The 27,998-nt window shown below is 41.2% G+C and overlaps 1 protein-coding gene across 2 annotated transcripts; it reads right to left on the bottom strand.

Annotated features, from left to right (window-relative positions):
- Positions 1–78: 78 nt before the first annotated feature.
- Positions 79–27,958, bottom strand: ap1m3 (adaptor related protein complex 1 subunit mu 3). Of its 2 annotated transcripts, none has more exons than XM_071514982.1 (12): positions 27,746–27,958; positions 22,375–22,531; positions 21,396–21,463; positions 20,466–20,596; positions 14,533–14,680; positions 11,103–11,229; positions 7,400–7,548; positions 6,797–6,868; positions 6,301–6,459; positions 4,720–4,845; positions 3,933–4,008; positions 79–1,737 (listed from the first exon to the last, which is right to left on the bottom strand). In XM_071514982.1, the coding sequence occupies exons 1-12, from the start codon at positions 27,785–27,787 to the stop codon at positions 1,715–1,717; spliced, it is 1,278 nt and encodes a 425-aa protein (XP_071371083.1). In that variant the 5' UTR covers positions 27,788–27,958; the 3' UTR covers positions 79–1,714. The 2 variants fall into 2 exon arrangements, with proteins under 2 accessions (XP_071371083.1, XP_071371079.1); XM_071514978.1 differs by having other exon boundaries at positions 7,400–7,542.
- Positions 27,959–27,998: the final 40 nt, after the last annotated feature.

Genomic DNA, 27,998 nt, shown 5'->3' with positions numbered 1-27,998 from the left:
GAACTAGGTACACAAACCCACAGATTTACACAAATAAGTAAACACTGTATGCAGAGACAAGATACAAAAATTGTTTATTTCCAAATATATCCCTTTGCATCCTGACAAACAGTAGTTGATAAATTAATCAAAATACATGAAAACAGACAAAACAATTTATTAAAAATCCTCATTGGTATCTGAAATATGTCCCCATACAAACTAAATAACTGATGGAATGAATGAAATAGGGGGTTTTGTAGTTACAGCAGAGATGCCATAAATGGAGGTGAGCTGTATGAGCAGGCCTCTAGGACTCTATTGGCTGCTGTAGGCAGAGCAGCTGAACTGATGCGTGGAGCAGTGCGATGCATGCACAACAGAGGGAGTGAATTACACCAGAAAGAGTATGGATGCCTTTGGAGGTCGAGAGGAAAATAAAGCCGTGTAGAAAAACAATTACTTCTACATATTGTCAATATGCTCGGAGGCTGCAAAAAAAAAAATCCCCTCAGGTTATTTTCCCTTAGTTTTTTTTTTTCCATTTTTTGTCCTTCACGGCTTTTTCACGAGGGACTAACTAGTATAAACAGCAGTTAAAAACATGCCACAAATTTTCTGGACCGCGCTCATTCCTTCAGTCTCTGCCTCACAGTCGCAGGTTGATTGCGAGCATGAGGACAAGGTTACTGGGCCCGAGGGAGTGTGTCGACAATATTATGTTACGCGGCCAACGGCTGTGACAATATTGTGCCTTATTAATCATTGATCTGGCCACGCCGAGCGCTGGTGCTCATTTCAGTGCACCGGGGATAATGTTCACGCCGCTAAAGGTGATGACACATGAGCAACTTTTTAAAGGCAATGAACATGTAGGCTCCGGCCCTCTGTGACCCTGAAAAGGGAATAGGTGGGTGAAGAAAACTGATGAATAAATGAGCAGTATTGCCTGTAACAGGGATGGGGATTAACAGCTGGGACAAAATGTATATGGATAACATAGTGGACTTTAAAGAACATGTGGTGTAGTGGTTAAGAGCCCCACCTATGGAGCAACATGTAACCCACTGGAGTACAGTGCACTCTCCATTCAGAAAAAAATCTATTTTGCCTAATTTTACCCATCTACAATATTATGCCCTTTGAGCAATAAACATGATTGACACTGAGCCGTCACAGCTATCCTGGCACTGTATACAAGTCTGTTAGTTACACAGTAGAAAGCCACTCGTCTCATTGGACAAGCAGAGCGGCTAATCACCCAAGACAGGTAGTATTTCAAATTGTTCCTCTTGTGATCTAAAAAAATGTCGCGTTTCCAAAATCCCACAGTCAATTAACCCCGAGGGACATCACATTAAGATTGAGAGATTTTTATGTCGCAAGAAGAAAATGAGAGCTTGCCGGGACCAGATGGTGTCACAAAGTTATCAGTTCATTATTCACATAATAAAATGTTGTTCCCGGAGTCCTGAGGAAGCACACATACACAGGTCAGAGGCGACGGCAACGGCCTTTTTCCATCTGAGGACAGCGTGTCTTGAAAGGGAGGGATGAAAGAAAGAGTCTTGTTTTCCTTTTTCGTTCAGAGAGCGGAGGGGGGAAAGTTTCATGTGTTCCCCTCCACTTGTCCTCTGCTGTCCCTTGCTGCCGGGGAGCGGCAAACGGAGAGAAACAGAGAGGGAGAGGAGAGAGGAAGACAGACAGAGAGAAAATATCCGTTCGTCTGTGCCCTTTAGTTTGTCCGGAGCTGGTAATCTGCCAAGAAATGCAACAGCAGAGCATTAACACACAGCCTTCCTCCCCTCCTCACCCCTGCACATCACATCACTCCCAATATGAGCCGTATTAAATCCCTAAACAAGATTAGCACTAATATAAGCTGTATTACCACGCTAAATCATATCATATTACCAATATTTGCCACATTACCTTCCAAGACGATTTTATTTACCATACTGCAGTTTTAGTCTTGTCAATTTACTACCATCAATATTAGCAATATCTCCATCTTCAACTAGCAAAATCAGACATATTACTATCATAATTTATGTAGTATGAGAAAATTCTCCAAGAAGAGAGACTATAACCATCTGAAATCACATTACTACCAATTATAAACCTATCACCAAGCCCCGGTGCAGAATGACAGATTATATCGACAACAGTATATGCACATTGACGCTTGAAGGGTAGAACTGTGCATCTCAGTCTCAGTAGGTATGAGAGACAACATCACCATTCAGGGATCGCATTACTGCCGATATTAGCAATGTTATCAGTTCAAACATCCAGCTGGAGTGTGACGGTGGCTGACTGGGATCATATTCTGGACAGTGGGAGTTTGATATTAGTGAAGTAGTCAGTTGCCGCTGTAGGACTGTTGCATTCCTGTTCATCTCTCATTAATAAGTCAACACAGTCAGTGTAAGGTATCGGGGTACAGGACTGTTTAATCTGTGTATGTGTGTGTGTGTGTGTGTGGTGCTCGGAGAAATGTGATCATCACGGTTTTCTCTCCATCTCTCCCTCCCTCCCCGTGTTGCTGATGGTAACGATAAGAGAAAGGCGATAGCCACCTCTTTTGCTCTCTTTCTCTCTCGCTCCCTCCCTCCCCTCCACTTTATCACACTCCTTTCTCTCCCTCTCACTTCTCCTCCCTCTTTCCCCCCCTCCTCTCTCCCTCCCTCTCCTTCGCCTCCTTGCTGATGACAGAGCAAGGCGATAGTAACCTTGGCATTCGCTGAGTGCCACCCTGGGAGCCTGCCGGCACTCGGTGGCATCATTCAACCTCCTGAGCCCCTGACTCTCATCCTGACAAAGCCAGGTAATGGATATGATGGATGTGATAGAGTTAGGTTCATTCCTAGGGCGGGCGGCAGGTATGAAACTTAAGGATTTTTGGCAGTGGCCCAGTGGTGGTATTGGGCTTCCATCTACATATCATTTCCATTTGCCTCCGTTCAAACCCGGGCTAGTGAGGAGGATTTTGCTGCAGTCTCGTCAACATAGCTTTAATGTTGACAATGTGCAGCGTTGTGTAATTTCTCAAATCATCCGTGTGTGTAAGATAGAGACAATGCTTCCTGTGTTTAGAGATTATAACCACAGGCTGGTGGGCTAGTAAAAGGTTCAAGCTCAGAAACACTGAAACCTCTCTTCGTCCTCGTCTCTCGCAGTGACAGATCCAGGTAATGAATATGACAGATGCGATGCAGATGGGTTCATTCCCAGGGCAGCAATTGAATCTAAGGATTCTGGGTGCTAGCCTGGCTGAGCTAATCTGACTACCATCTGTAAGCCCCCATTCAAATTCTGACAATGAGAGTCATTTTGCACTAGCCTGGTCTAGAAATCACAAGCCACAAGCTAGCAGGCTAGTAACATTTCCCTCCTTGGCATTTCTGTGTGGTGTCACTCTAAGCCCCTGAGGCCATGGCTCTTGGTGACAGAGCCAGGTAATGGATATGATGGATGTGATACAGCTGGGTTCATGCTTCGGGCGTACAATGAATAGTGTTGCAGAGAAAGACACATTCTAACACTGCTCTCTGATGAAAAACCTCACATCTCTGAAAAAGTCAGTTGTGCAGACATAAAGAACAACAACCTCATTTTCAGATTGTGGTCTTCTAACAATGTCTAATGGGTTTGGTCTTGACACCTTCCTAACATTTTAAGGACTATAAACTTTGAATTCAACCTACAGAAATGAAAAAACACCAACACTGGAGCTCCTAGGTTTTCACACAGCAGGAGCGTTAGATATCAAGGCTCATCTTCATTAAGCTTCAAAAAGGAACAGGAGCACTGATCTAGGATCACTGCTTAGGTAGAATATTCCAGCACTTCAACATAACTTCACAGCTAAAACCAGACCTAAATCAGCAGTGTGTGTGTGTGTGTGTGTGTGTGTGTGTGTGTGTGTGTGTTTCTGTGTGTTATGTTCTCACCTCCACTCTGTGTGATGTAGCGTACCCATGGTAATGCCTGGTAACCACTCTTCTCAATGATCTTCAGGTAGCGCACCTAGGGAGCACAGACGCGTTAAAAATAGGTATTTCACACATACACACACACACACACACACACACACACACACACACACACACACACAGAGCCATACCAACTCAAATGCACCCTCTTGAGTCGGTATTTTTTCGCCTCCACTGTACACATTATCATAAACCTCATATATCTTAGTGGTTTTGACATTAATATTTATATAGTCCGTGTGCTCTAGTTTGTTCCTGGTAGCCCACTCAGAGCAGAAGATATAAACTTGAGAGGGAAAAAATGAAATTTTATGAAGCATGTTATGCCCCGGTGAGGGTCTGTCGAAAAAATGGATTTCCTTGCCATCACCGTTTTATGGTATTGCTGCCGTATCATATGATACACAGTGGAGAGGGAGCTGCAGCAAAGTTTATGAGCCAGATTTGAACCCACAGCATTGTAAGAACATGGTGTGTGCCATATCCCACTGAGTCACTAGGAAGGATTTTACATTTTTTGTTGGTAACGTTTTTATTTGTTAATCAGTTATCTATTTATTATAGTATTAATAGCATAGATCATATGCCAGTATCCTTGAACAGGCCACTTGTACTCCAGTGGTCCCAAGTGTGAATTTGTATGAATGAATGAATGTGAGGCAGGGCTTTGCTGAAATTGAGGTTGAACAAAATAAAGAGGTAGAGTAAAAGAAAGACTGTGGTGTGAGTTGGTAGTGGGCCCTACCTGAATCCCAGACACGGTGAAGTAAGGGATCTCAAAGTTGACTGTGATCGGTCTCTTCCCCTCAAGCTCATCGCTCTCCACACTGGGCAGCCCAAAGTGAGCCCGCATCATGTACTCCTTACCGCCCTACACACACACACACACACGCACACACACACACACACACACACACACACAAACAGAAAAGAGAAAAGGCCACAAATGTGTTACTAGGCCTGGTAAACCATTACATTCTAAAGTGATGCTGTTCAAAAAACCTTTCAGATCAGACAATTTAGTCTGTTTGATGAATTCTGCTGCCCACACACTTCCCAGGTGTCAGATTGCAATTAACACAAGAGCGCTTCATCCCAAAACAAACCTTGTATTCGGGGCAACGTGAGACAACTCCCATGTCATATCAAGCTGGACACACCTGTCTACATCAAGCCATTCTCAACATATCTGGGCTATATAAACATAAAATAGTTAATCATTCCTCATGCAAGCTTATGTGCAATACTTCATCTGAGCACTGTGCTTCCTTGTTTGTACTTTGGTTTTACTTCATGCAAATCATTTGTCCTTTTGACTTGTAATAAACTGAACTGAAATGAGAAACCGCACTGTGTGGGAAGCATGAATAAACAAAATAACAAACTCATGGTTATAAGAGGAATCCCTTACGAAAATAAATAATTTTACTAGCAACAAAATCTGTAGAAGCCTATTTATGTGTAAACAGCTGAGTGCAAAAGGCGACTTATTATCTAAAAACCTATAGATTTCTAAAAGCGATTCAGGTATCTGTTTATTTTGAGGATGTGGTTTGCAGAGCAGAGCTGTAAACAACTGGACGGGCCTGAAGGCTGGAGGACGGTGGATGAGTGTCTTATCAGTCCCTTATCACAGTGAGCCACTGCCACATGTTTGTTTCCTCCAGCCGTCATCAGACACTACAAGTCAAATTGTAGTTTCCTGTGAGAATATGTAATTTTACAGCGTTCAGAGGTTGACAATGACAGAACAAAATGTGCTTCAGAGTCATACAGAGTCTGGATAATGATATGTCACTAGGTATGGCAATACTTATTAACCTTCTTTGACAGGGGGAAGGTATAATGAATTACTTAGGAGATACCAGAACTTGAAAGATAAGAGGAACCTACATTGAATCAATGCTCTACTAGTTTTATAAATGTATTTGAAGTTTCTTTTGACAAGTTCATGCTTTCGTGACAATACATAGTAGAGACTGACGTCAAAATTGGGAGAGGGACAGCAAAGATTGGAGAGAGAGGGTGTGTGTGTGTGTGTGTGTGAGACTGTGTGTGTGTGTGTGTGTGTGGTTGTTTGACTCAAAGATATTTATCTTGGAATCAAACAACCAGTTAATTTCTTTGCCTCTGGGACTGGTTTAAGCTTTTTTCTTATACTTAAAGGGAAAATTTTATGTTGCACTGCGCTATGATCTGCCATTAAAAACTGACAGTGACAGAACAAGACAACAAGACAGTTTCGCAGTTTCATGTACTTCACTTTGGGATATATAAGCTCTGATATTTTGTTGTTTAAAAAAATAAAAGGATGTGCCACACTTACAGGGAAAGACTTGATGTTCCACTGCACCACGTTCTTCTCTGGCACCCACTTGGCACTGCCTGTGCTGGTCTTGAACTTGGGTGAGTCAGCGTCGCTGGGCACCGGCACCAGAATGGACACATTGTTGGCAGTGGACCGGCTTTTAAACTGACTCCGAGCCTGGGAAAGGTGAGAGGTGAGAGAGGGCAGAGTTCAAAGGTCATCCCAAACCCAAAACAAAATACGTATGTGTGGCACACTGCAGTGTGGGCTGGACTGGAAAGACTGAATGATGCCAATCCAGGGGGCCATCATCTTTATTCACTTCATTTGCACACTGCAGCTTGTTATTTGAAGCCTATATGCCCTTCACTGCATACATCAGACGAGAAGTGGCATTCCTCCTGTGATGTGTGTGTAATAAATATTAAATAAGGTTTCAGTGGAGGGACAAGATGAGTGGATGGGGATATGGTGGCGCAGTGTGTGTGTGTGTGTGTGTGTCACTCATCATTACCTTGACCTTGATCTCTACACGGCTGTGGGAGAACTTCTCAATCACACTCTCAATCCATATGAGAGGCTTCACCTGCCAGAGAAAGGGGACAAGGTCAGAGGGGCGAGCCCAGAACTGAACCACATCACTACACATCACTGGTGTGACATAGTTGATAGGAGAGGGAGAGAAGGAGAGAGAGAGATATAGAGACAGAGAGAGAAAGAGAGAGAGAGATAAGAGAGAGAGAAAAAACTTTACAATAGAGAATCTGCTATCTGTGTCTCTTGTTTAATGTCAGGCCAGCATCATGTACTGTGTTGATGCATGTCTATTTAATACAAAACCACCAGTTTCCTCATAAGGGATAATAAAGGTACTTTTACTATCATCACTATTACTATTGTAGATGTAGATGAGCGTCTTATGGTGTATTTTTGTGCAAGAGGGGGGAATTAATATTTAAATGAATGTGAGTGTGTGTAAGGCCTAATGCGAGGGGACACATCCTAGGTTGTGTTGGCATACTTGCATGTGTATGTGTTTGAGACAAATGACACAAGTTCGCTCTTGCTGTTGCTGGGATGCAGATGGTGTGTGTGTGTGTGTGTGTGTGCTACTGACTGTAGTGTTGAGGCGGTAGGACATGAGTTCGCTATCCCCGTCGGGGGGGATGAAGGAGATGGTGCGGTCGTTCTCGAAGCGCGACAGACGGACACACTGGTGAAACTTCACATCCTCCAGCTCCACTGTCTTGCTCTTCTCTCCTGACACACACACACACACACACACACACACACAGATGCATGCCAACAAGCACACACACACAAACAGAAACACAAAAAAACAATGATTGAGAAGTTTCCACACAGCCATGGGGAAATCAAGGTCAAGGTAATGATGACTGACAAACACTCACTCACTCACTCACACACTCACACACACAGTGCCACCAAATCCATCTGCCCTTATCTTGTCCCCCACTGAACAATTATTTAGCTGCCACACACACACACAAATGCAGTGTGCCACCAAATCCTTCTTCCATCGTCTTCTCCTCCCACTGAAACCTATTTAGCCGCCTCACGCACACACATGCACATGCGTGCACACACACACACACACACACACACACACAACAGAGGGAATGAAGAATATTGTATTATCAGCTTAAAATCCCATTCTGAAAACACAATTCTCTTACTGTCATTTTCAGTATTTGTCTAGCTTTACCTTGACCAGACACATCACGTCTTGATTTGTTGTCAAAGCCTACCAATTTCTTATTTGTGAATTCTAACCACCTTATGAGCAAATATAGGTCTTTATTATATGTTCATGCATAAAGTGCACCTTTACGGGTGTTCTCCTTTTCACCAATGGGAGAGGAGCCATTGTTTTCTTTCCACTACATCACTAGTCATGGTATTGGTGTGCGTAACTTGCCAGACACTTAATAAGCCTCAGGACATATTAATTCAAGGTAAAGTTAGAACATTCACTCACATGTTTTTGCAAGAATTTCAAATGTGCTCAACCACTATTTGTGCAGGTATGAAGTGTATAGTGGTGGCCATGATAGAAATGCCCTATCTGGTATCCATCCTATAGCTACAGTGCATTACAGAAGTTGCCACTATAGCCTCAAATCAGTAGATTGTGTCTCAAAGGTGGACATTAGTTAGCTGAGAAGAGAACAACATTAGAATTTCCAAACAATTCCTCTCTGGACTGGAGCAACAGTCAGGTACTAGTGCAATAAGCAGTTAAAAGCATGACCTCTATAATGGTGACATTCGTAGTCCGCTGGAGAAAGAAGGCCAATGTTCTCCTCCTCTGTGGTTAATGGAGGGTGCTGAGTGGTGGAAAACCACTGTAATGACTGTGGGCCTGTGGGCCTTCAGCTAAATCCCCCATTCAACAGTCAGCTAAACCCTAAACCTGGCTTCACCTGCTCTGAATGCAGCCCTGGACCAGCACTAACGTCTGTCTGGTAGGATGGGAGAGAGTGAATGTCTGTGTGTGTGCGTCTGTGCATGTGTGTGTTTATGTATGCAGCTTGCAGCTTACTTGCTCATGGTTCTCTCTCTCTCTCTCTCTCGTTGGTGTGTGTACATGGGTGCATGTGTGCATGTGTTTACATATGTGGTTTACTTGCTCATTGTTGTCTCTCTTTGTGTGTGTGTGTGTGTGTGTGTGTGTGTGAGTGTCTGACATTTCCTCATGTGTGAGTGGGGACTGGCTGAGGTCAGGTCTAGAGAGAGCAGACGACTCCTGGCCAAGCAAAGCAGGGAAGCCCTTTAGAGCTCTCTCTCTCTCTCTCTCATGCACAATGCATCATTATCAAGAAAGGACAGGGGAGAAAGGTCATATGGGACACGCTCATTCATTGCTAGGGCCTGGGGGGCTGGTGGAAGAGACAGGTGTGTGTGTGTGTGTGTGTATGTGTGTGTGTGTGTGTGTGTGTGTACATGCGCGGATTGAAGATGTGGCAGTGTCCCCTGTGATTCACCTTAAAGGCTGCTCTTACTTGTTTCAGTGCTGTTAATGCACGGCAGCAGACATGTTGATCCTAATGCGTTTCAGCACTTCTTCAATGCACCTCAACAGTGCTGTGAGGTCATTTACATTATGCCACACCATTCCTTTGTTGTTGTTGGATTTGTTTGTTCCCCATAAGCCACTATCCCTTACCCAGCTGGGGCTGGAGATAGAGGTCACTCGTACCGGACTTCAGTTTATACTTTCCTGTCACATCTCCCTGTCCTCACTTTACTGTCTCTCTTCAATGCCACCAATACATTTCCTAATAAAATGCTTGCTAAAACACTCGCTAAAATACCCACCCTCTTTGGGGAAAAAACTGTACAAAGACCATAAATTCACACCCAGTGGATTCAAAGTCCTCTGTTAAAAGATTACCATTCATTTTAAGCATACATGGGTCCTAGTGGTCCCACACCTTCAGTTATTACAAATGACCAAAGATTTACCCACAGCTAGAAGACCATAGAATTTGACACTCCTTCAATAACAAAGATGAATAAAGTCTAAAATACTAGCTTTTTGTGGACTATTTATTAAACGTGGCAATTATTAATTAGTAATTTGTTATTTTAACCGTTAAAAATTGTCAACTGACATACAGTACATTGACATCTATATATGTTCCCTGTGGTGACAATTATGGGCTGCTGCCAGAAGAGGGCAGTGTTAAATGCTTTATTCACTTCACATTCTGGCTGCATCCAGCTGTCACAGTGCATAACATGCAAACACGATCATCACCAATTTACTGCGCGGGTGTTGAGGTGAAATGATATGCAAAAAAAAAAAACTGCTGAAGCTGAGTGTGCAAAACATATTCTAATATCTGTGGAAACATTCTAATATCTGCGTGTGCCCATGTGTGTATGCGTGTGTTTATTTGATCATTACTTGTGAGTATATATTTTTTCCCAGACTGCTGCAAACAGCAGGGGGTTCGTGGGCTGCATATGCCGGAGATCCAGAGACCCTCGTCTTTCATCTGCAGGCCTGTAGCCTGGGGTGAGGATTAACTCAGAGGCAAAGAGACTAGACACTGGGAGAATGGGGGAATGGCTCCCCTAAAGTAGGGACCAGTAGGGGGGAAGAAAAGTAGGCAGAGGAGGAGAAGAGGAAGAGAGAGAGGAGGAGGAGGAGGAAGAGGGAGGGGAAGAGGAGGAAAGCGAGGAGGAATAGGCATGGGGAGATGTGGCAGTTTGATGGAGAGACGGGGGAGAGGAGGAGAGAAGAAAGAAAAAAAAATGAGGGCTAAGTTGAAATATGAGAGTGAGGGGGTTAGACAGATAGAGGTGGAAGGGTGAGGGTGATTTAAAAGTTGAGAGTGAAGAGGTAATTGCTCAGTGGTCAAACAGTATTTTTGTAAGTTTTAACCTAATTTGAGTACCAGATGGGTGGGGTTTACCACATCTGGGCCATTCAGACATTAACAGATAGTCACTTGTCAATCACGGAAAAGGATAACACAACAAACAAAGAACGTCAAAAAAAAACCTGCAATCAAATACTTTTTCACCCATGACTGATAAGTATTTGTTTATGTATACATTACCTATGTAAAGCTGTGATACACAGGCAGCATTTTAAGATAACATATATGTGAGATTTTGCCAACACTTACACCTGACAGTATATTTGGATTACCCAGGTTGATTTTTCCAATTTCCCTACTCAACCCTGCTGAATGCAATACTGCTCATGTCCACTGCCAAGAAATGTATCCATGCATCACGTCCTTAAAAGTGCTTCTACACATATTAATAACTGTAGACATGTTACTCACTGCCTGTGATCTCAAAGAGCACTTTGTCGTTAAGGCCCAGTCTGAGTTCGGGCATCCCCGACAGCACCACTTTGAGCTTGATGCTGCCCACAATCTCACTGCGCAGGACGCTGCCGTTGGCACTCACCTGCAGACAGAGGAGCAAAGGAGCACATTAAAAACAGCAGTATCAATTTAGATTTGAAGAACAGCTTTAAGTCCACTTTGAAGTTTTTTGAACAGCTATCATAGCATCAGCTGTGTAATCAATTCAAACCAGTTGGAGTATGAATGTTCTGCATCGCCTGAAAGTACAAAGCCTTTATTATCTGTGACTATAAATGCACACAGTAGAGTCTCATTATTTAGATAATCAGATGTGAAAGCATTCTTCATTTGAAAACTTGAAATGGATATATGGTTCTCTGCCAGTTTCATTCATCATATACAGTATATACTGTGTATATACATATACAGTATATACTGTATATACAGTATATATGTAGAGAGGGAGAGAGAGAGAGACAGAGAGAGACTATATAGACCAGTAAAGAGACAGAATCGCACAAGGGCAGATTAAGTGACAGACAGAGACTCTTGCTGACAGAACAGAAGTTAGGCAAATACACTGATCAAAACCCAGATCAACCAACCAGCAGACAGCAACAGACAGAGAGACAGACTGGCAGGTCCACAGCATGCGGTGTGAGAGATGGTAAGCAACACATCTGATGTCAATTTGTGCAAAAAAGGAGAAGGAAAGCGCTCTGAAGACTCTGAAGATGAAAAAGTCCCCGGTCACTGATAAGGAAGTGGCTATGGCAGCGCTCTAGCTGTGGTTGAATAGCGATGTCTCATCAGAGTTTCCTTTCGTCACACAACGGGCCGTTACGGCGCAGAGATGCGAATCTGTACCTTCTCGCCGGTTACAGGGGAATACCTTCCAGTTAAAGAATTTGCTGATGCTATTTTTATGGCCTAAAAGTGTTGCTTCAAGGACGAGACACTTTCTATCTTTAAAGAGATACAGTATGCTCATGTACACAAATCTAGATCAGACTGCCCAAGATCAACTGTGAATTTCAGAGTGATTTCTTTTGCGGCAGGAAATCTGAGCCCTTGTCAGCATTTTGCAGTGAATTTAACTGAGAGAATGTAATAAAATGTCCCTCTAAGCAGGTTGAAAATGTAATTAATCCGATAATGATAATCAACTGTGTTAATTCTGATCAAAATAATTGAAAATGAACTTCATGTAGTTATCTCACTTGGTAAGCAGCGTGTTGAGCATACTCATTGACTCACAGACAAAAAAACACATACTTTGCTTAATTAACCGACTAAACTTTGAAGCATATTGTCCACTGTATACATCATAATAAATCCAGAAATACCACAAAAAAAAGATATCAAAAAAAGAATGGAGGATTGTTGTAAGAAAGGAAATTAGAGACCATTTCCTCAGAAATTCAATTCAAGGAAAAAGGAAAACCGTGTCTGGAAGCTTCAACACATTGGTTCTAACAAAGAGAGTTTCAGCTCTGACGCACCCACTATGCTTCCAGTAAACATTCTGACCATTTATTCTGAACATAGACGTTTCATAAAATCCATCTGGGTTGAAATGCAAACAAAAGAAATGTAAGTAATTAAACACATAACATTACAATCACTCACAATTAAAAAAGATCTTAGAGTCTTTAATGAAAATTGTGAGTCAATCATATTTACTGTAAAATATTATGCCAAAAGATTGATTTACACATAAATTTACTTTCATGCAGATAAGAGTTAAATGTGAATATCATATTCCAGTGATGACAGAGTAACATGTGGTTTGTTGTAGCTATGAATCAGTGTGTTGTCCAGGGCTTCATGCAGCACCATGGGATCACTGAGCACAGTGTGTTTCTCTGTAACACTCATGGATACAGACAGCATCTCTAACACCACTTATTGAAGTAGAAAGATGTTACAAGTCATGGGTTTACAGTCTTGGAGACCATCATGACTGCTGAGTGCCAAGATTAAAAGGCTGGGCATGGAGAACAACATGTAATGATAATGTCATTTATTATAAGGCAATTAAAATTATTATTTTAAATAAGTTTAATAAGATGCATGTTGTGTGATAATACAGTGTGCTTGAATAGTTGTGTGGGACAATTTTCATTATACATAAGGTATTTTAATAGTTGGTTGTGCATTAGTTGAGAAGATTTGATAAGGTTGCAACAAGTTTGAATAGTTTGTGATCATTGCAGCATATTGTTACATCGGCTATTTAGAATTCTGTACTATTTTCTTTATGTTTTACTTGGGGTTTGTATTTTTTGAGTTATTTATTGTATGCATTGACTGTATTTGTGGTGGTATCCATCAAGCTTTTGTGGGATGGTGGTTATGTAAATTGTTTAGTTATGTAAAAAGGGACAGTTTTTGCTGATCACTTACATCAGCAAACCATAGTGGAACAATAGAATTACTGGTAACTTTATTTCTCTACCACACTTCTAAGAGACACCAGCTTGGCATAAAGAAGACATTGTTTTGTTTCTATGCTTAGAAAACATTACCGTTTTGCAGGCATACACATAAGAGTTAGGTATACTGGTTTATCCCATGATTTTAGCGTATTACATATGCATCAAAGATGGGAAAATATTAATGTAATAGTCTTGCTATACCCGAAGGACATGTCTGTTTATATCTGTCTAAGCCAAAAAAACAACAAGAAGCTGACAAAATGACTCACTCTTGGGTCTTTTTCCAAAGAGTTTGTTGTGTCTTGCCTCTTGATTTTCTGAAAAGCTGGTGGCCATCTTGGCCCCAGGAGGCTTTTTTGGCAAGGGAGATAATTACCTAGCCACCACTTGTTGACTCCTTGATGTAGCATGCAAGCATGCGGCAAATTTGCTATGGGGGCCATGAAAATATCCTGGCAAAGTCAAACCATCATGTTAACTCACTGAATGATGTCCATGATAATGGTTTTGATAATAACAAATACATTGTGCCATTGCAATCATAATGGTGCTTTAAGAATTTTGTATTTTGCTGCATTGTAAGTGCCTCAAGAAATAAAACACCTGTGTAACCAGTTCTGCTACATGCTGATGTGTGCAGAAATCCACCCCACTGAGCTGTGCAATTCATGTGACTGCAACTGTAGTGCAGCATTTGCAGTAGAGTGACTATAATCCCAAACAGCAAGTTGACTTGACGGTGACCATGAAAACCTCATTCTGATAATGGTACTGGCCTGATACTGTACGGTCTTCTGACTAACATCACCAGCAGATATATTAAATGGATTATATGATTAGAGATGATAATGTTCTACACTATGCCACCTAAAAATTGCAACACTGGGACGTCTGTAACTCTGATGAAATAAAGTAAAACAAAAAATATAGATATGTGATTTTGACACAGCAACTATGTTCCTCACCAATAGGTTGACTGACTCAATGACGTCCATGAAGACCTCATTCTTCCTGTACTTGATGCCCTCTGACCGCCAAGACACGGCATTGGTGACGGTGGCGGGAGGCCGAGGGGCCCCCACCTCTAACTTGTGGCCTTGCTGGGTGATGTACCTGAGAGAGAGAAAGACAGAAAGACAGACAGTTGTGACATGGGTCACATTGCCCCCAAATTCAGTCTGTACCCTGATAATCTGTGCTACACCTGCACAGATTTTCCCATCATCTTCAGCCTGGTTTTTGAAACTAATGATCACACAGGAAAATTTGTAGTAATGTGTTCTTCAGCACAGGTCCCAAGGCAAGAGACTGAATTTCTCATTATGGAGAAAAAAACACTGATCTAGAGAAAGGACTGCAGTGTTTCTTTATGATTTAATCGCTTAAAGATTGACACCAGCAGAGAGGAGAGATATCATTTTAGTCTCATCTATTGTGGATAGGAAATGGCATCAACTAGTGTGTGTGTGTGTGTGTGTGTGTGTGTGTGTGTGTGTGTGTTTTGTTTGGAACATGAACCCAATCTCTTGAGGAATGGCTTAAGATTTTATTTTTAATCGCACCACATGACTGAAAATAATTGGAGTTACTCTAGCGTGAATAAATTAAAAGAGTTTGTTTTTCAGGTTATGTAAAGGTTATTCATGGATGTAATTAGAATAAGGGGATTTACATGAGCCCATTGTGACTGTTGCCACAGATAATAAACACCTATCTCAATGCAACTTAAGTGCATTTGTTTGCATGATACTGAACTACTGAGTATATTTATTTGGTAAATGAAACGCCAACATCAAGTGTCTTCACAGGGTGTTGGGGCAACACGCCAGAACAGCTTTAATATGCCTAGATTCTCCAAGGATTTTAACCTCTACTGAAGAAATTCAAAGACAAAAGAAATTCCATCATCTGATGTTTTGTCACTCCAAAAACTGTCATCAGTGTTCAAGTGGGTTACAATGCAGTGACTAAGACAGATATGCCATGAGGTTTTCAATTTTTCCATGCTCATCAAGCCATTCAGTGACCATTTATGCCTCACAGACGGCAGTTTTGTCATCTTTGAAGGGACCAGCAGAATCAGGATTGAAATGAGCAGTTGTGATCCAAAATGAGATGCCCATCATTTGAAAAGTGTAGCACCTTTTATAGGATGATTGACAGCACAAAATTAAATCAAATTCTGTTACTGCAGGAAGGGCAGTAGGTAACTTAAGGCCTTGGTTGAGAAAAAATAACATTTGTATTACCTGATTCCAGTATATGTTTGAGATAGCTAAGTGGTAAACCTTAGATAGATGTACAGTCGCTTTGGGAATTAACTATTTAAACAGCTCACCATATGAAGACAATCCCTCACAATGACTCGGTATTTGCTGGCATTTAAGTGAAGGTTGAGTGAACCTAAACTCTGCCAGGAAAATGCTTTCAAGATACTCTGGCTCCCCCGTACACTCAGGTCCGTCCTTCATTTTGGCAGATAAAATTTGGTAACACTTTACAATGGCCTTATTCCAGTGAATTAACCTGTGTATTAATATATAGAAAAGTATTGTAAGTACACAATATTACTGTGTAGATATTTGATGAAAAATCTCCCTAATCCATAATGTACTTACAACAATGTAACACACCATTCAAATGGCTTCATTAAAATGGTGTTGCTACATGGTTCTAAGTACATTATGTATTAGGATGATTTTCATCATGTACGTACAGTTATTTTCCATAAGTTAATATACAGGTTAATACACTGCAATAAGGCCGCTGTAAAGTGTTACTTAAAATTCTGTTTATTCCATTTATACATTATGATTGTCATCATGATTGTTCTTCTTGATGTTGATCCATCCATCCATCCATCCATCCATCCACCCATCCATTCATCCACTGTGTAGTAGGTTGCCTCTACTGTGCAAGCTGGAAAACCAGTTTGCTGTTACTATCCTCTGACTGGTCCAGGGAGACACAATGACGTGTCATGAGAATATGAGGGAGCTGCACCTAGGTAAACAACATGTGACCCAGCGTGTTTATATCCAAACACCTGCCCCCCGCCACTGTTCACTTCTCAGGCCTGGTTTCCACTGCAAAGCCAAGCAAAGCTACAGCAGACAGGGCTTTCTCGTTATTTATGCCACCTAATTTTCCCCAGAACACGATGTCCAAAACATGGTTATTATAGTTTGGAATTTAGTTTAGTTTAGCCTAGTTGTTATTTCAGTTCTTTCAGTTCTGGTTTTAGTATTTTTGGTAGGCGTGGCATTTTTTAAAGGTGTAAGAACAGAAACTCAAAACATGTATGTTTGCAACGGGTATTGTGTCATACAAACAATAAATCTTAACATTTTAAAATGTATTTACATGAATATTTTCTATTAGCGTTTAATTTAAGTAGCCAAAATTCATTTTTTTAATCCTGCACATGGACAAAACTAAAACATTTCATGTATACTTTTATTTTAATTTAGTGTTACAAGTAGACAAGATAGCTTTAGTTCAGTTTTAGTTTTATTTCAGTTTATGACAATGTTTTTTAACTCCTAGTTTTTGTCTTAGTTTTAGTTTACAATAATTGGTCCAAAATGAACAAAACAAAAAACATATATAATTGCTACCAGAGATGATTTGTACTGCATTTCAAGTAAAAAACAAATGATGCTTTGGGCACTGGGTTATATACATTTTGAATTGGCCTGCTGTGGAGAAGTGGCTAATAATAACACACAAGGACAGCATACAAGTGTATGGCAGCGAAGTCTATTAATAAAGTGCCCTAGATGCTGTCTTGCATTCAACTCGTCAATCGCTCAAACACATGTAGACATGAATGCGTGCTCATATTTAGCACTGCATAGACAGGTGGGAAGACACAGACGACTGACACACAGACAACTGACACACAGAGCACTTTCAACCTGCAATCCCCCTTAAGCAATCTCTCCTCCTCTGCCTTCTCGCTAGAAGTAATGCTACCCACCCCTCCTCTCCATTTCCCACTAACCCATTCATCTCCTCCCTCTGTATCCACTCTTCTAACATCTCTTCCTCATTCCTCCTCCCTCTCCTCTCCTCCCAAACCCTATTCTTCCTTATCCTTTCTTCTCCTCCCCAGGCCTGTACATTTTCCCCAGAGTCACTGACAGACTGATCCGATGTTCCACATGGATCTGCTGTCCCCAGACTCATCTTTTTACAACAAAAAACACACCCTAGGAACTCCTCATCTTTTGAAATGGGTATTGAAAATTTTCTTTAAAAAAAAGGTTTTTTCTTCTAACTACATGTAAATGTGAAATATGTGTTTTCCATCTTTTCGCAAAAAGCTTGTAAATGCATGTCACTAATTTCAGAATGGCTTAGCCCTGTGTTTGCTCCTTAGCGGTTGCTGTATCCTTTTAGAGAATCGTGAACTTCCCATAACCCTGTAATACCCAACTCACTAGTGATGTTACCACCTTGGCCTCTGTGAAGGCCAGGAACACCCTGCTATGTCCTGAAACTATAGCCTTCTCCAATAATAGTGGCACTGGTGGTCAAATGATTCAATTGTCAGTGGGTGAGCCAAAAAGGCACAGGCCTATGAACCCAAAATAATGTAATAAATGATATTCTGCTCAGCCTGAGGCATTAAGAACACAGGCACTGAGTTGGTCTTGCATAACAGTGTTGTCAAATGAAAGCCGTGTAACTCAATTTTGCTGTTTTTCTTTTCTTTTTTTGCCTGAATTGAAACGGTGACCAGGTTTTGTGACCTGTGAGGCTTGGATACCTAATCAAAGCCTAGTGTATAATTTAAAAAAATACATGAACATTAAACTGAACAGTCGATCTGCACATAAAGGAGGCCTGTTTCATTTGATCGTTGAAAAGTTGAGGTACAAGATCTAACTGCAACGACATAAAAGTGCTACATAAACAAGTTTTAGATTGATTGATTGATTGAGGCAACATTTTCTCCCTTGTCTTCTGTCCCAGTTCCTCCCACCTATTGAGTCCTGAGTACATGTTGACACGCAGCAAAGTCTAAAAGTGCTGAGAGATGAAAGGCGGCGACAAGTGGGCTTGGGGTTGATGTTGGGTTGTTTTGTTGTTTGGCTGTTTGTTCTGTTTTGCCCTGATTCGCCTCAGAAATGCTAATGAAAGGATCTGGGAGCAGGGCTGGCAGCAAATTGACAGATTAGCATAAGAATAGCAATCATAGCAAACATACACACACACACGCACATGAAAGCACATACAAATACACAAGCGTGTAGGCATACGCACATGAACACATAAGCATCCCTACACATGCACATGCAGTCTCACTCGCTCTGACTCTTACATCCACCCACACACACACACTCATACACTCACCAGGTGGGTAGTCTTATAATGTAAGAGAAAGGCAGTATTGTTGTGGTGGTCAAGGCATGAAATGGGCGGAGAGCTGGAATAGCTTGCAGAGAGACAGACAGTGAGTGTGTATTTGTGGGCATATGAGAGAGAGATGACTCTGTGTGTGTGTGTGTGTGTGTGTGTATGTGTGTGAGTGTGTGTGTCTCCTTGGCCAAGAGAAGAGCAGGGCTTTTCTGTCTGAAAGTCTTGAGTGTGTCCAGCTGACGGTGGCATTGTGTGCAAGTGTCAATAGGAGCCTGGCGATTATCAGCCCTATTCAGACCCCAGACCATAAACAACAAACACACACACACACACACACACACACACACCTCAGCCAAGCCTTGATCCTCAGAAATTCATCAGTCCCCATATTACCAAAACAGCTTAAGCATGTTTAAGGAGAGAAAACAGGAAATGATATCCCATGTAAGATGGAGGGTTTCAAATATAAAAGGCAACACTAATTAGGAGCCAAGGTGATTCGCCACACATAAAGCCTGATGTTACCGTGGCTGCATGGCTATAAAGCAAATGTTGAGCCTTTTCCTGGAACAAATGCCTCTCCCAGGAGCCGAGAGGAAAAGAAAAGCAAAACAACCCCTTGTAAGCCAACGAGCGGAAAACATTTGTGGAGTCCAAACAAGAAGAGTTACTGCAGTTACTTTCATTTCACTCACTGAAAAAAGGTCCACCATTCACTGTAGCTTTAGTCACTGAGGGCTGTATTTTGTTGAATAAAAACTAATGCAACAAATATACCAATTATTAAAAGAAAATAAATCTTATTCCCCATGCAAAAACAGACTGTGTAGGAACTGAAGCCAGCTTTGTGACAGGAAATGAGATGTAGACCGGGTTTGGAACACTGAACCAAAACTTCCCCTGCCCTAACTGCTGCATAAAAACTCCACTGGTATTCTGGGTAGACAGAACACACAAGAGTATGAAAAGGGATTTCAAATTCAGGGTACGTGGAGAAGTGGTGGGGTTAGTTGTGTTGAAGGTCTAGGCTCCCTCCCTCACTTCCCTCAATTTGACCACTGACAGCAGTAATAACAGGTAAACATGTCATCTCCTGTGGAGGATGCAGGCAGCCCTTGGGCCAAATAGTAACAAAATGTATCATCCCGCCAAGTTTCATCGAAATCTGACTGGTGGTGTAGCAGTTGGGGCCTCTCAAAGTTTGAAATCCTTACCTTTAATTACAGCACCCATCAGGCCAGTGTAATGTTTTTAAACGCCCGAACACAACGCTAAAATGCATCATCCCTCAAAAGTTTTGACCTTTGACCCTTGAATTATAGCATCCCAATTAGGACAATCAGTGTAATTAATAAGTGTAATTAATAAGGATGGCTGGATGTGCATGGCTAGTTTCATGTCAATTAGACATTTGAGTTGAAAAAAATCTGACTTTTAATTATAGCTCCCCCATTAGGAAAAGTGTAATTTCACACAGTGCAAAGATGCATCATCTCTCTACGTCCCATTTCATCGTGTGCAATAGTGTTCTTACTCTTGTAGGATCTTGCTGTCGGTGGTCTGAGGGAAACCGAAGTCCATCACTTCGTCCATCAGCTCGTACACCGTCACAAAGTTGTCACGGATACTCTCCTCCTCGAGTTCCTTAAAGTACTCTTTAAACACCTAAACACACAAACAAACGAGCACACAGTGTTTGCCATTTATGTCGTATCTTAATGGGTACGGCCCATATGAATTGTGTGGGTGTGTTTTTGTGTGTTTTGTGCGTTGTTTTAGGGAGGGAAAGTGTCAGTTTACGCCATCTGCTGGTTGTGTTCAAGGAAAAAAAAAATCACCATTCATTTTCCCATAGGGGGATTTTTAATAATTGATTACAAATTAGTAACAGCTTTAAGTTTCATATATGATTTTGCAACACTATGGTACATCAGCTATGAACGAGATGAAGCAACATGTATATTTTTACACAGCCTTGCTACTGCACTATATGACTGTCACACCCCTAAAATGAGGGAGCGCGATCAAGAGTACATAAACTCCTCTACATGTCCTGACTCATACAAGTTTTCCCCACACTGGATGCTTTGATGATCAAAAGTATTTTACAAGCTGGCTATTGGATGTAGGCAACCTTGCCAATCAGAATTTGTAAATGCCGCGCTGCTGGAGCGCAGAGCGACGGGGCTCACTGCAGTGGATTGTGGCGGTGGAATCATCAGGGCAACAGGCTTTGTAGTCTGTTTCGGAAAAATGCCACCAGATCATTTGAGAAACTGAAATAACAATCAATTTCACAGGAAATAGAGCTGTAATCAGAACTTTTGTTGTGTAGGCCTAATATGAAATGTGCAAACCATCCAATTAATTTTGATGGCCAGTTTTGAATGCAGACAGCAGGGGGCGACATGATGACTTTCCCTTCCCATACGTATAATTAAGGACTTTGAATAAACATACACACCTGCACTATTTTATAGAGGAAGGAGTACACCAGAGCAGCATTGGCATTCTTCTTGGTCATCGCCACCACTGAAAAAAGGACTGTTAAGAAATAGCAACCATAGATCTACAAGTGACAAGCATACAAGCAGGGAAAGTTGAGTTGAAAAACATGCAAATTGGTCTCTGAATCAGAAACAGACAAGATGAAGATGGATGGTGAATATCCTTTAGATGTCCCTGGGTGGTTATGAGATTAGTGCAATGAAATAAATTGTTGAAAAGGTTTCCAGAACGCATCACACTTGCATGCAATTGAGAACATGGCCACAGGGAAAGCAGCTCGGTTGTCTAACGCAGTGCGCTGGGAATACAGCTTACTCACGACCTCAACATCATGCTGAATTAATAATGTGTGAGGAAGTTTGACTGCCCAATCTCCCAATGAAGAAAGAGTACAGTGCATAACACATCACAGTGAAGCTGTGTTCAATTTTTCAACTGGCTGTGAAGCAGCAACATGAACATGAAACAGAAGCTGCCTGCTGCGCAGACCTGAAACACAGAACTTCCTATGGAACCGAATACAGCTCAGGCTGGAAGATTGTTAACCCAAAGATGGCAGGCAGGTGTGTGATATCTGCTGCTGCATATCTTCTCGATCCTATATTGAACCTCCTTCATCTATGATATGTTATGTATGATAAGATATGATCACAAATACCAATGAATGATGGGCGGGCCTTGACTTTGTAGTAGGAAATAGCAATGCAAATGCCTTGGACTCAAATAGGAAGAAAAGTAAAGATTAAAGTATAGTAAGCATTAGTGATTTCACGGAACCTTCATGCATGAAATCCCACTAGAAAATGGACTACAAATGTCCCAAAAGCTGATTTTCATATGAATAAATGTCCATTCTCTATTCCTAAAAAAGCCTTGTGATCAGCAGGTACTGCAAAGTGTAGTAAAGTGTTCAGACATGAGCTCTGTTTGGATACAGTAGAGGTTGCTGTGTTTGATCCACAAAAAGTGGGCGGAGCCATGGGTGACCAGCGGTGTCATCTCAGCATCCTCTTCTCTCTTCATCAGCATGGGCATGAAGTGGTCGATCTCATTCATGTCCATGTTCCCCATGTAGTTACGGCAGATCAGCACCTGGATGCGTAAGATATGGCACAAAATATAGAGGCTGAAGACACTATAGTACATTGTAAAGAGACTATCCAGTCATAAAATATTTATAACTTTTGGCTGAGATACAGCACCTAGGCAAGATGCTTAAATACAACAACCTCCCTGATCTGATTTTCACAGTTCATCTCTCGATGACAGTGTTTCCAACTCAATTGTTTGTTTTGATTTGTAGTTTTAATGCCCTCATGAAGGTCTGTTGACCAGCTTTTCAACATAACACACGAATTAGCAAGTATGCTGAGCCTTGCAGCAAAGCTCAGGTGATTCTTATGTCCGTTTCCACAGAGAACCTGGAGCAAACAAAGGTGTACAAAACTTATGAACATAAATACTGGTAAAGAGTTAGAAGAAATTAATAACAATTGAGGGAGTCACCACCTTTAAAAGGAAAAATCCACTCTTGTATACTCTTACACTGTTATACATCATCAGTTTGCGATGTTGCATTCCAGTTATTTTGCAGTTAATTTTTGTAATTTTATGTAAATTTACTTTTTTGGTGTGCCCACTTGCCCTCAATCTGCCTCATCTACATCAGTCGGTGATTTCCTACATTTACCAGAATGACTATCAGCAACTTCCAGAAGGGGTGTGAATTTGTTGCTTTTAATCAGAGGTAGGCAAGTGTTTTAGGGCGGATTTTTCCAAGTGCCTGTTCAATAATTTTAGTCTAGCATTTCAAGAGATGAGCAAATAAAAAATTAAGTAACTGATGAAAAATACATGATTCTATCAGTGAATTGCATAATTTAATTATTTCCCACATACTGCAGCTCTTACAACTGTTGACTGCTCATGACAGTCAGCCTCAAAGTTGAGCACTAAGTCACATCTGTGACTATTGAGGAATTTCAAATCAACCAACAATGGTGATCAGAGAACCCAACTACGTAAGATTTACTTCATTTAGCCCTGAGAAATACCACACCTCTTAATTTTAACACACACACACATACACACATACATACACACACACGCACACAACTAGATGAGTCAGCAGTGAGTCTCGGTTGAGTCCTGACACAGAAAGAAGTGAAGAAAGAGATCAAAGCTCCTACGCTTGAGGGATCTCACTCACTCTATCTCACATTCACACACACACACACACACACACGCACACACACAGCTTCCAACCTTCTTTAATAGAGGAGCCTCTATAGCGCAGGGGTCACACAGGGGCAGAGACAACAAAAGAAGGAGGAAATAAGAAATAAAAAAAAAGGAAATACGAGGAAAGTAAAGTAATCTGGGGGAGAGAAAAGGATATGATCAGGCCACTGCTCGGCTTCTGTGAGAGGAGACGGAAACCACAGAGCGAAAAGTTCAAAGGTCACCGGAGAGAGAGAATGAGGCATAGGCAAATCCTTGTATCTAAAAGAAAAGCTGTGACACTGAAGGGCCCTGGAACTATTTTATATGTCCAGTGATGAAGTTTTAATGTCCTGAAATAAACTTTGCTGGAAAACAATATTGGTCAAAATATTCCTCTTACTGGTTTTGATTTGCGAGTTGCCTTTGTTGCCAACATTAGCTTATTGAGTATTCCATCAGAAAGGATTTCAGTGGCAGACAACTCTTTGATAGATCTCTCTGCACTAGCAGAGCAACATCAGCAGATTAATTTGCACACTACCAGTTAGTGCAGTAGACACATAATCAATATTGATGGATTTCAATTTATGGAGTGTGTTTCATCAACAAATATGGGTTTAAAATGCACCATTACTAAAGACAATGGCCAACAACAACAAAACACACATCCGCACATATAATGCATTGTACTGAAGATCTGCAACTGACTGGTTTCACTAGCATCATTTTTGCTTCCAAGGGTAAATTAAACAAAAATACTAACAGGGATGAAAAGTGTCCATAAAGGGCTTGAAGTGAAAATATATAGCGTAGAAGGAATCATGATTGGTTTCGGCTTAGTCACAGACCAGCCCAAGAGTGACTCCTGCACACTGGGCTATTTCATATAATGTAATTTCTTTATTACTTTAAGTTTCGGTATTAAAACCTACATCGGAAGGGCTGTTTGGGCTTAGTAGAATGTCAAACACTTCCACTGAGGTTCAAGACAATAAAGAAATGAATCATCAAGCAACCTGCATATTATCATCGTCTCATACAGTAATATCGCTACCCTTTCCAGAGATTTAATCAAACACATTTATGATGACAAGCCATGACATGTTTCTTATTCACTTCTCTATTCCCCATTCTGCTATGTTCAGCTCCCCACTGTCCATATATCGGTGTGTAGGTCAACTTTTTTTTTGCCATTCAGACACATTTGAGGTTGAGAGCCATTTTCAGTCTGCTAACTCTGCAGCTGATAGCTAGAGGTGAGGATAAGGACACAGTGAGATGCTGGGAGCGTTGGCAGCTCATCCTTTGTCAATACATACTGTATCTGACGCTTGATTACATCCAGGCTGCAATCACTGACATGTTTTGGAATGGCTTATGTTTCACCTTTAGGACATTCAAGAGTCAATACTTTGTCAGAATAGAATAAAATAGAATAGAATAGAATAGAATACCTCAAACTATCAGTTATCCTATTACATGCCCCTGCAGCTACTTAATAATCCAAGGCTCATAAAATGCTACTGTGCATGGGTTAACTTCTTCCAGATACACACATATATTCTGGTTTTAATATCAGTTTAGGCTAATTGACCTTTAGAGGTAGGTAGTGACTAATTACACTAGTTACAAATACCCCTCTTCAGTGTAGTGTGTGTTCAGCAATTTGTTGGCTGTGGAGGTTGGAGGCAATTTATGTTTTGGTCCCAGTTTTGGTTCGAATTCATGAAAACTGTTCTTATTTAGATACCTTATAAACATATTTTTTATAAAACTGATCATTCTAAACAATACTCCTGTATTTATTAGTGAGAAATTATGCTAAATGTTATATCTAACATTTTCTAGAGCTGTATAGGACAGGTTCTTACTGTGATGAGCATGTCTCTTCACACCACTGGTGGCCTTGATGATTTTTTCCGGGGATTTCAGAAAGGCTTTAGGGGAAGTTTGTTAATGGGACACACAGGCCAATCAGGAACTGTTTACAGTGTTTAAAATCAATAGGAACCACACGCTGCTGACCTCTAAAGGCGAACGGCAAACAGAGGACCTTCATTTGAAGGCAAACAAGCACAGAAAAACATCTATAGTGCTAATGTCAATTTGTATCACACATCAACTCTTTGTGTAACAATCACAATACAAATGAAATAATTCCCATATCACTCTAAGAGAAATATCACATAGAATAAGATGACAATATTCCAGTCTTAGAAAGCTGAGAGGAGTTAATATTTGTTTATCTGTAAGTCAAATAATGGCACATTCAAGAAAGAAAAGAGATGCCATTGAATTGGACATTCATTGCAACCATTTAACAGCAGGCTCACAGTGACACATTTTCTGAACAGCAAGAGGTTCATTACAGCACAGCTATTCAACTTGAATGTCTCCATTCAAAGACCATGATAAAGAATCAACTAAAAGCTAGCCTATAACCCCATTTATAAGAGCCAAAGATTCATGTTGCACGACAGAGGAGTCTGGAACTTTTTCAGCCTCCTACGATTACGTTTTATGCTTCCAGCAAATGAAATTTGCTGTGCATGACGACCCAAAACTTTTGAAACGTCCACTTATTGAACGTTCTATCGGGAAGCATTGGGAACAGTTTGGTACCATGCTGATTTCAAAGGAGAAACATTTCAGTTTACATAATTAGCTCCCACCAGCCAGCAGCCTGCAGTCTAGAGCCCAGGAGCTGGGATGGGGGGAAGAGGAGGGGTGCACAGCCTAAGGGTGGAGGGGTAAAGGGCAGAGGTGCAAACCAGCTTCCTTCTGCAGTGTGTGTGTCTGCGCATGTGTGTTTATGTATGTGTCTACTGGGGGTGTTGACCTGTCTGTTTGTGCATACTGTGTGTGAGTCTACATGATTGCCTATATGTGCACATGTGGTTCCTGGTTAACTATGGGGTCATTTTGAACATTTTCATCCCTTTATGCAACTTAGCCCAGTATATGTATACATTATAAAATAAACACAAAAGTGCCTCCCTTTTCTGCTTCTACTGCTGTAGTGGAAGACAGGGGATCTCGCCTGGTCAGGGCAGAGAGAGAGAGAGAGAGAGAGAGGGAGAGAGAGAGAGGGTTGAAGGTGAATAGCTACTGACTTGCCCCAGGGCAGAGAGAGAGGGAGAGAGAGAGAACCTTTAATCAGCACAATCAGACATCCAGGCTATGAGGGACTAATCCATTCCCCTGGTAGACATTGTCAAACAGATGGGTCTTCTTCTTCTTCAGCAATTTCATTATTTCTCCCTCCCAAATAAAATAACCTTATTGGGTTTAAATATAGAACCTATATCAATCAATAGTAGCCTATAACTAATTTTAGTATCCTAATGTATCATTGCCATACTGCAAAAAAGCATTTCATATATACTTCAGAGTATGTTTAGAGATATTAATTATATTAAAGATTTAAAATATACAATTTGCCAAAAATACATAGCCTATGTAAGCGTGCATGTAGATGACATTCATTAGAAATACATTTGAGGCACTGAAAATGCATGTTCTTCCTGTGTGATGTTGACCACATATCTGCAGATAGGCCTATATCCAAAATATATTTCGAATATCATCTACATGTCCAAGTACATTTTTTGCCCATCTTTTGAACATTTTGGAACATATTTATGAATTCTTAAGTATAGACTATGTGATTTTTAAAAGGCTAATGTATGACTGCTAGAAATTATACAGCTTTAAACTTTGAAATAGGACACATCACATACTGTAAGGGCTGCCTCGCTGAACAAGAACAAGCCTTTCGGTGTATACTGACACTGTTGAAACGAGTTTGGCAAGTTCTGCCCCTTCTCTTCTGCTTTCTCTCTTACACGGGGGTTACAGTGCAGAGTATCTTTGTCCAGACATTTAAACGTGGGCTAAAAGTGGCTTGTATGACACAGACACGTGATACGCGCCAATAAAAATAATTTTCAAGCTTCAGTGTCCGATAACTTTCTGTCATTCTTGCACTTTACACGAGCTATTTCTCTCCTCTTCTAGCAGGTGCTTCGTTGTTGATATCCTCATGTCAACTTCCCCCCCCCCAACAAGTCGCAACAAACTCACCTTTCCTTTCAGGTCCAGGATAAATATCGCAGACGCCGACATCTTGGTAAAGAAAAATCCCAAGTAGTACAAGAACTAGACTAGATAGTATATGGTTGTACGGTAATTCCGTAAAATATGGGTCACTTAACTGGGCTAATAGTTTCTCCCATCATCTTCCTTCCTCCTCTCCTCCACTCTCTCGGTCGTTGCGTTTGACTGCAACTCGCTGCTTTTCCGGACCGGAGTGTCAAGCTAGCCGAAGAAAGAAGGA

The sequence above is a fragment of the Centroberyx affinis genome, unplaced genomic scaffold (assembly GCF_046629955.1).
Source record: "Centroberyx affinis isolate AG114_WGS23_722 - 3 ecotype Tasmania unplaced genomic scaffold, CSIRO-AGI_Caff_v1 ptg000291l_1, whole genome shotgun sequence".
Lineage (NCBI taxonomy): Eukaryota > Metazoa > Chordata > Actinopteri > Beryciformes > Berycidae > Centroberyx > Centroberyx affinis.
Note: the sequence above shows the minus strand (reverse complement) of the source record. Positions and strands in the feature narration are given on the sequence as shown.

Coding starts and splice junctions, on each gene's coding strand:
- ap1m3 (XM_071514982.1), bottom strand. CDS start 27,787: ATGTCGGCGTCTGCGATATTTATCCTGGACCTGAAAGGAAAG. Junction 21,464..22,374: donor CAAACACAGCAACCTCTACT/GTATCCAAACAG, acceptor TCCTTTTTTCAG/TGGTGGCGATGACCAAGAAG. Junction 4,846..6,300: donor GGAACATCAAGTCTTTCCCT/GTAAGTGTGGCA, acceptor GTGTGTGTGTAG/GGCGGTAAGGAGTACATGAT.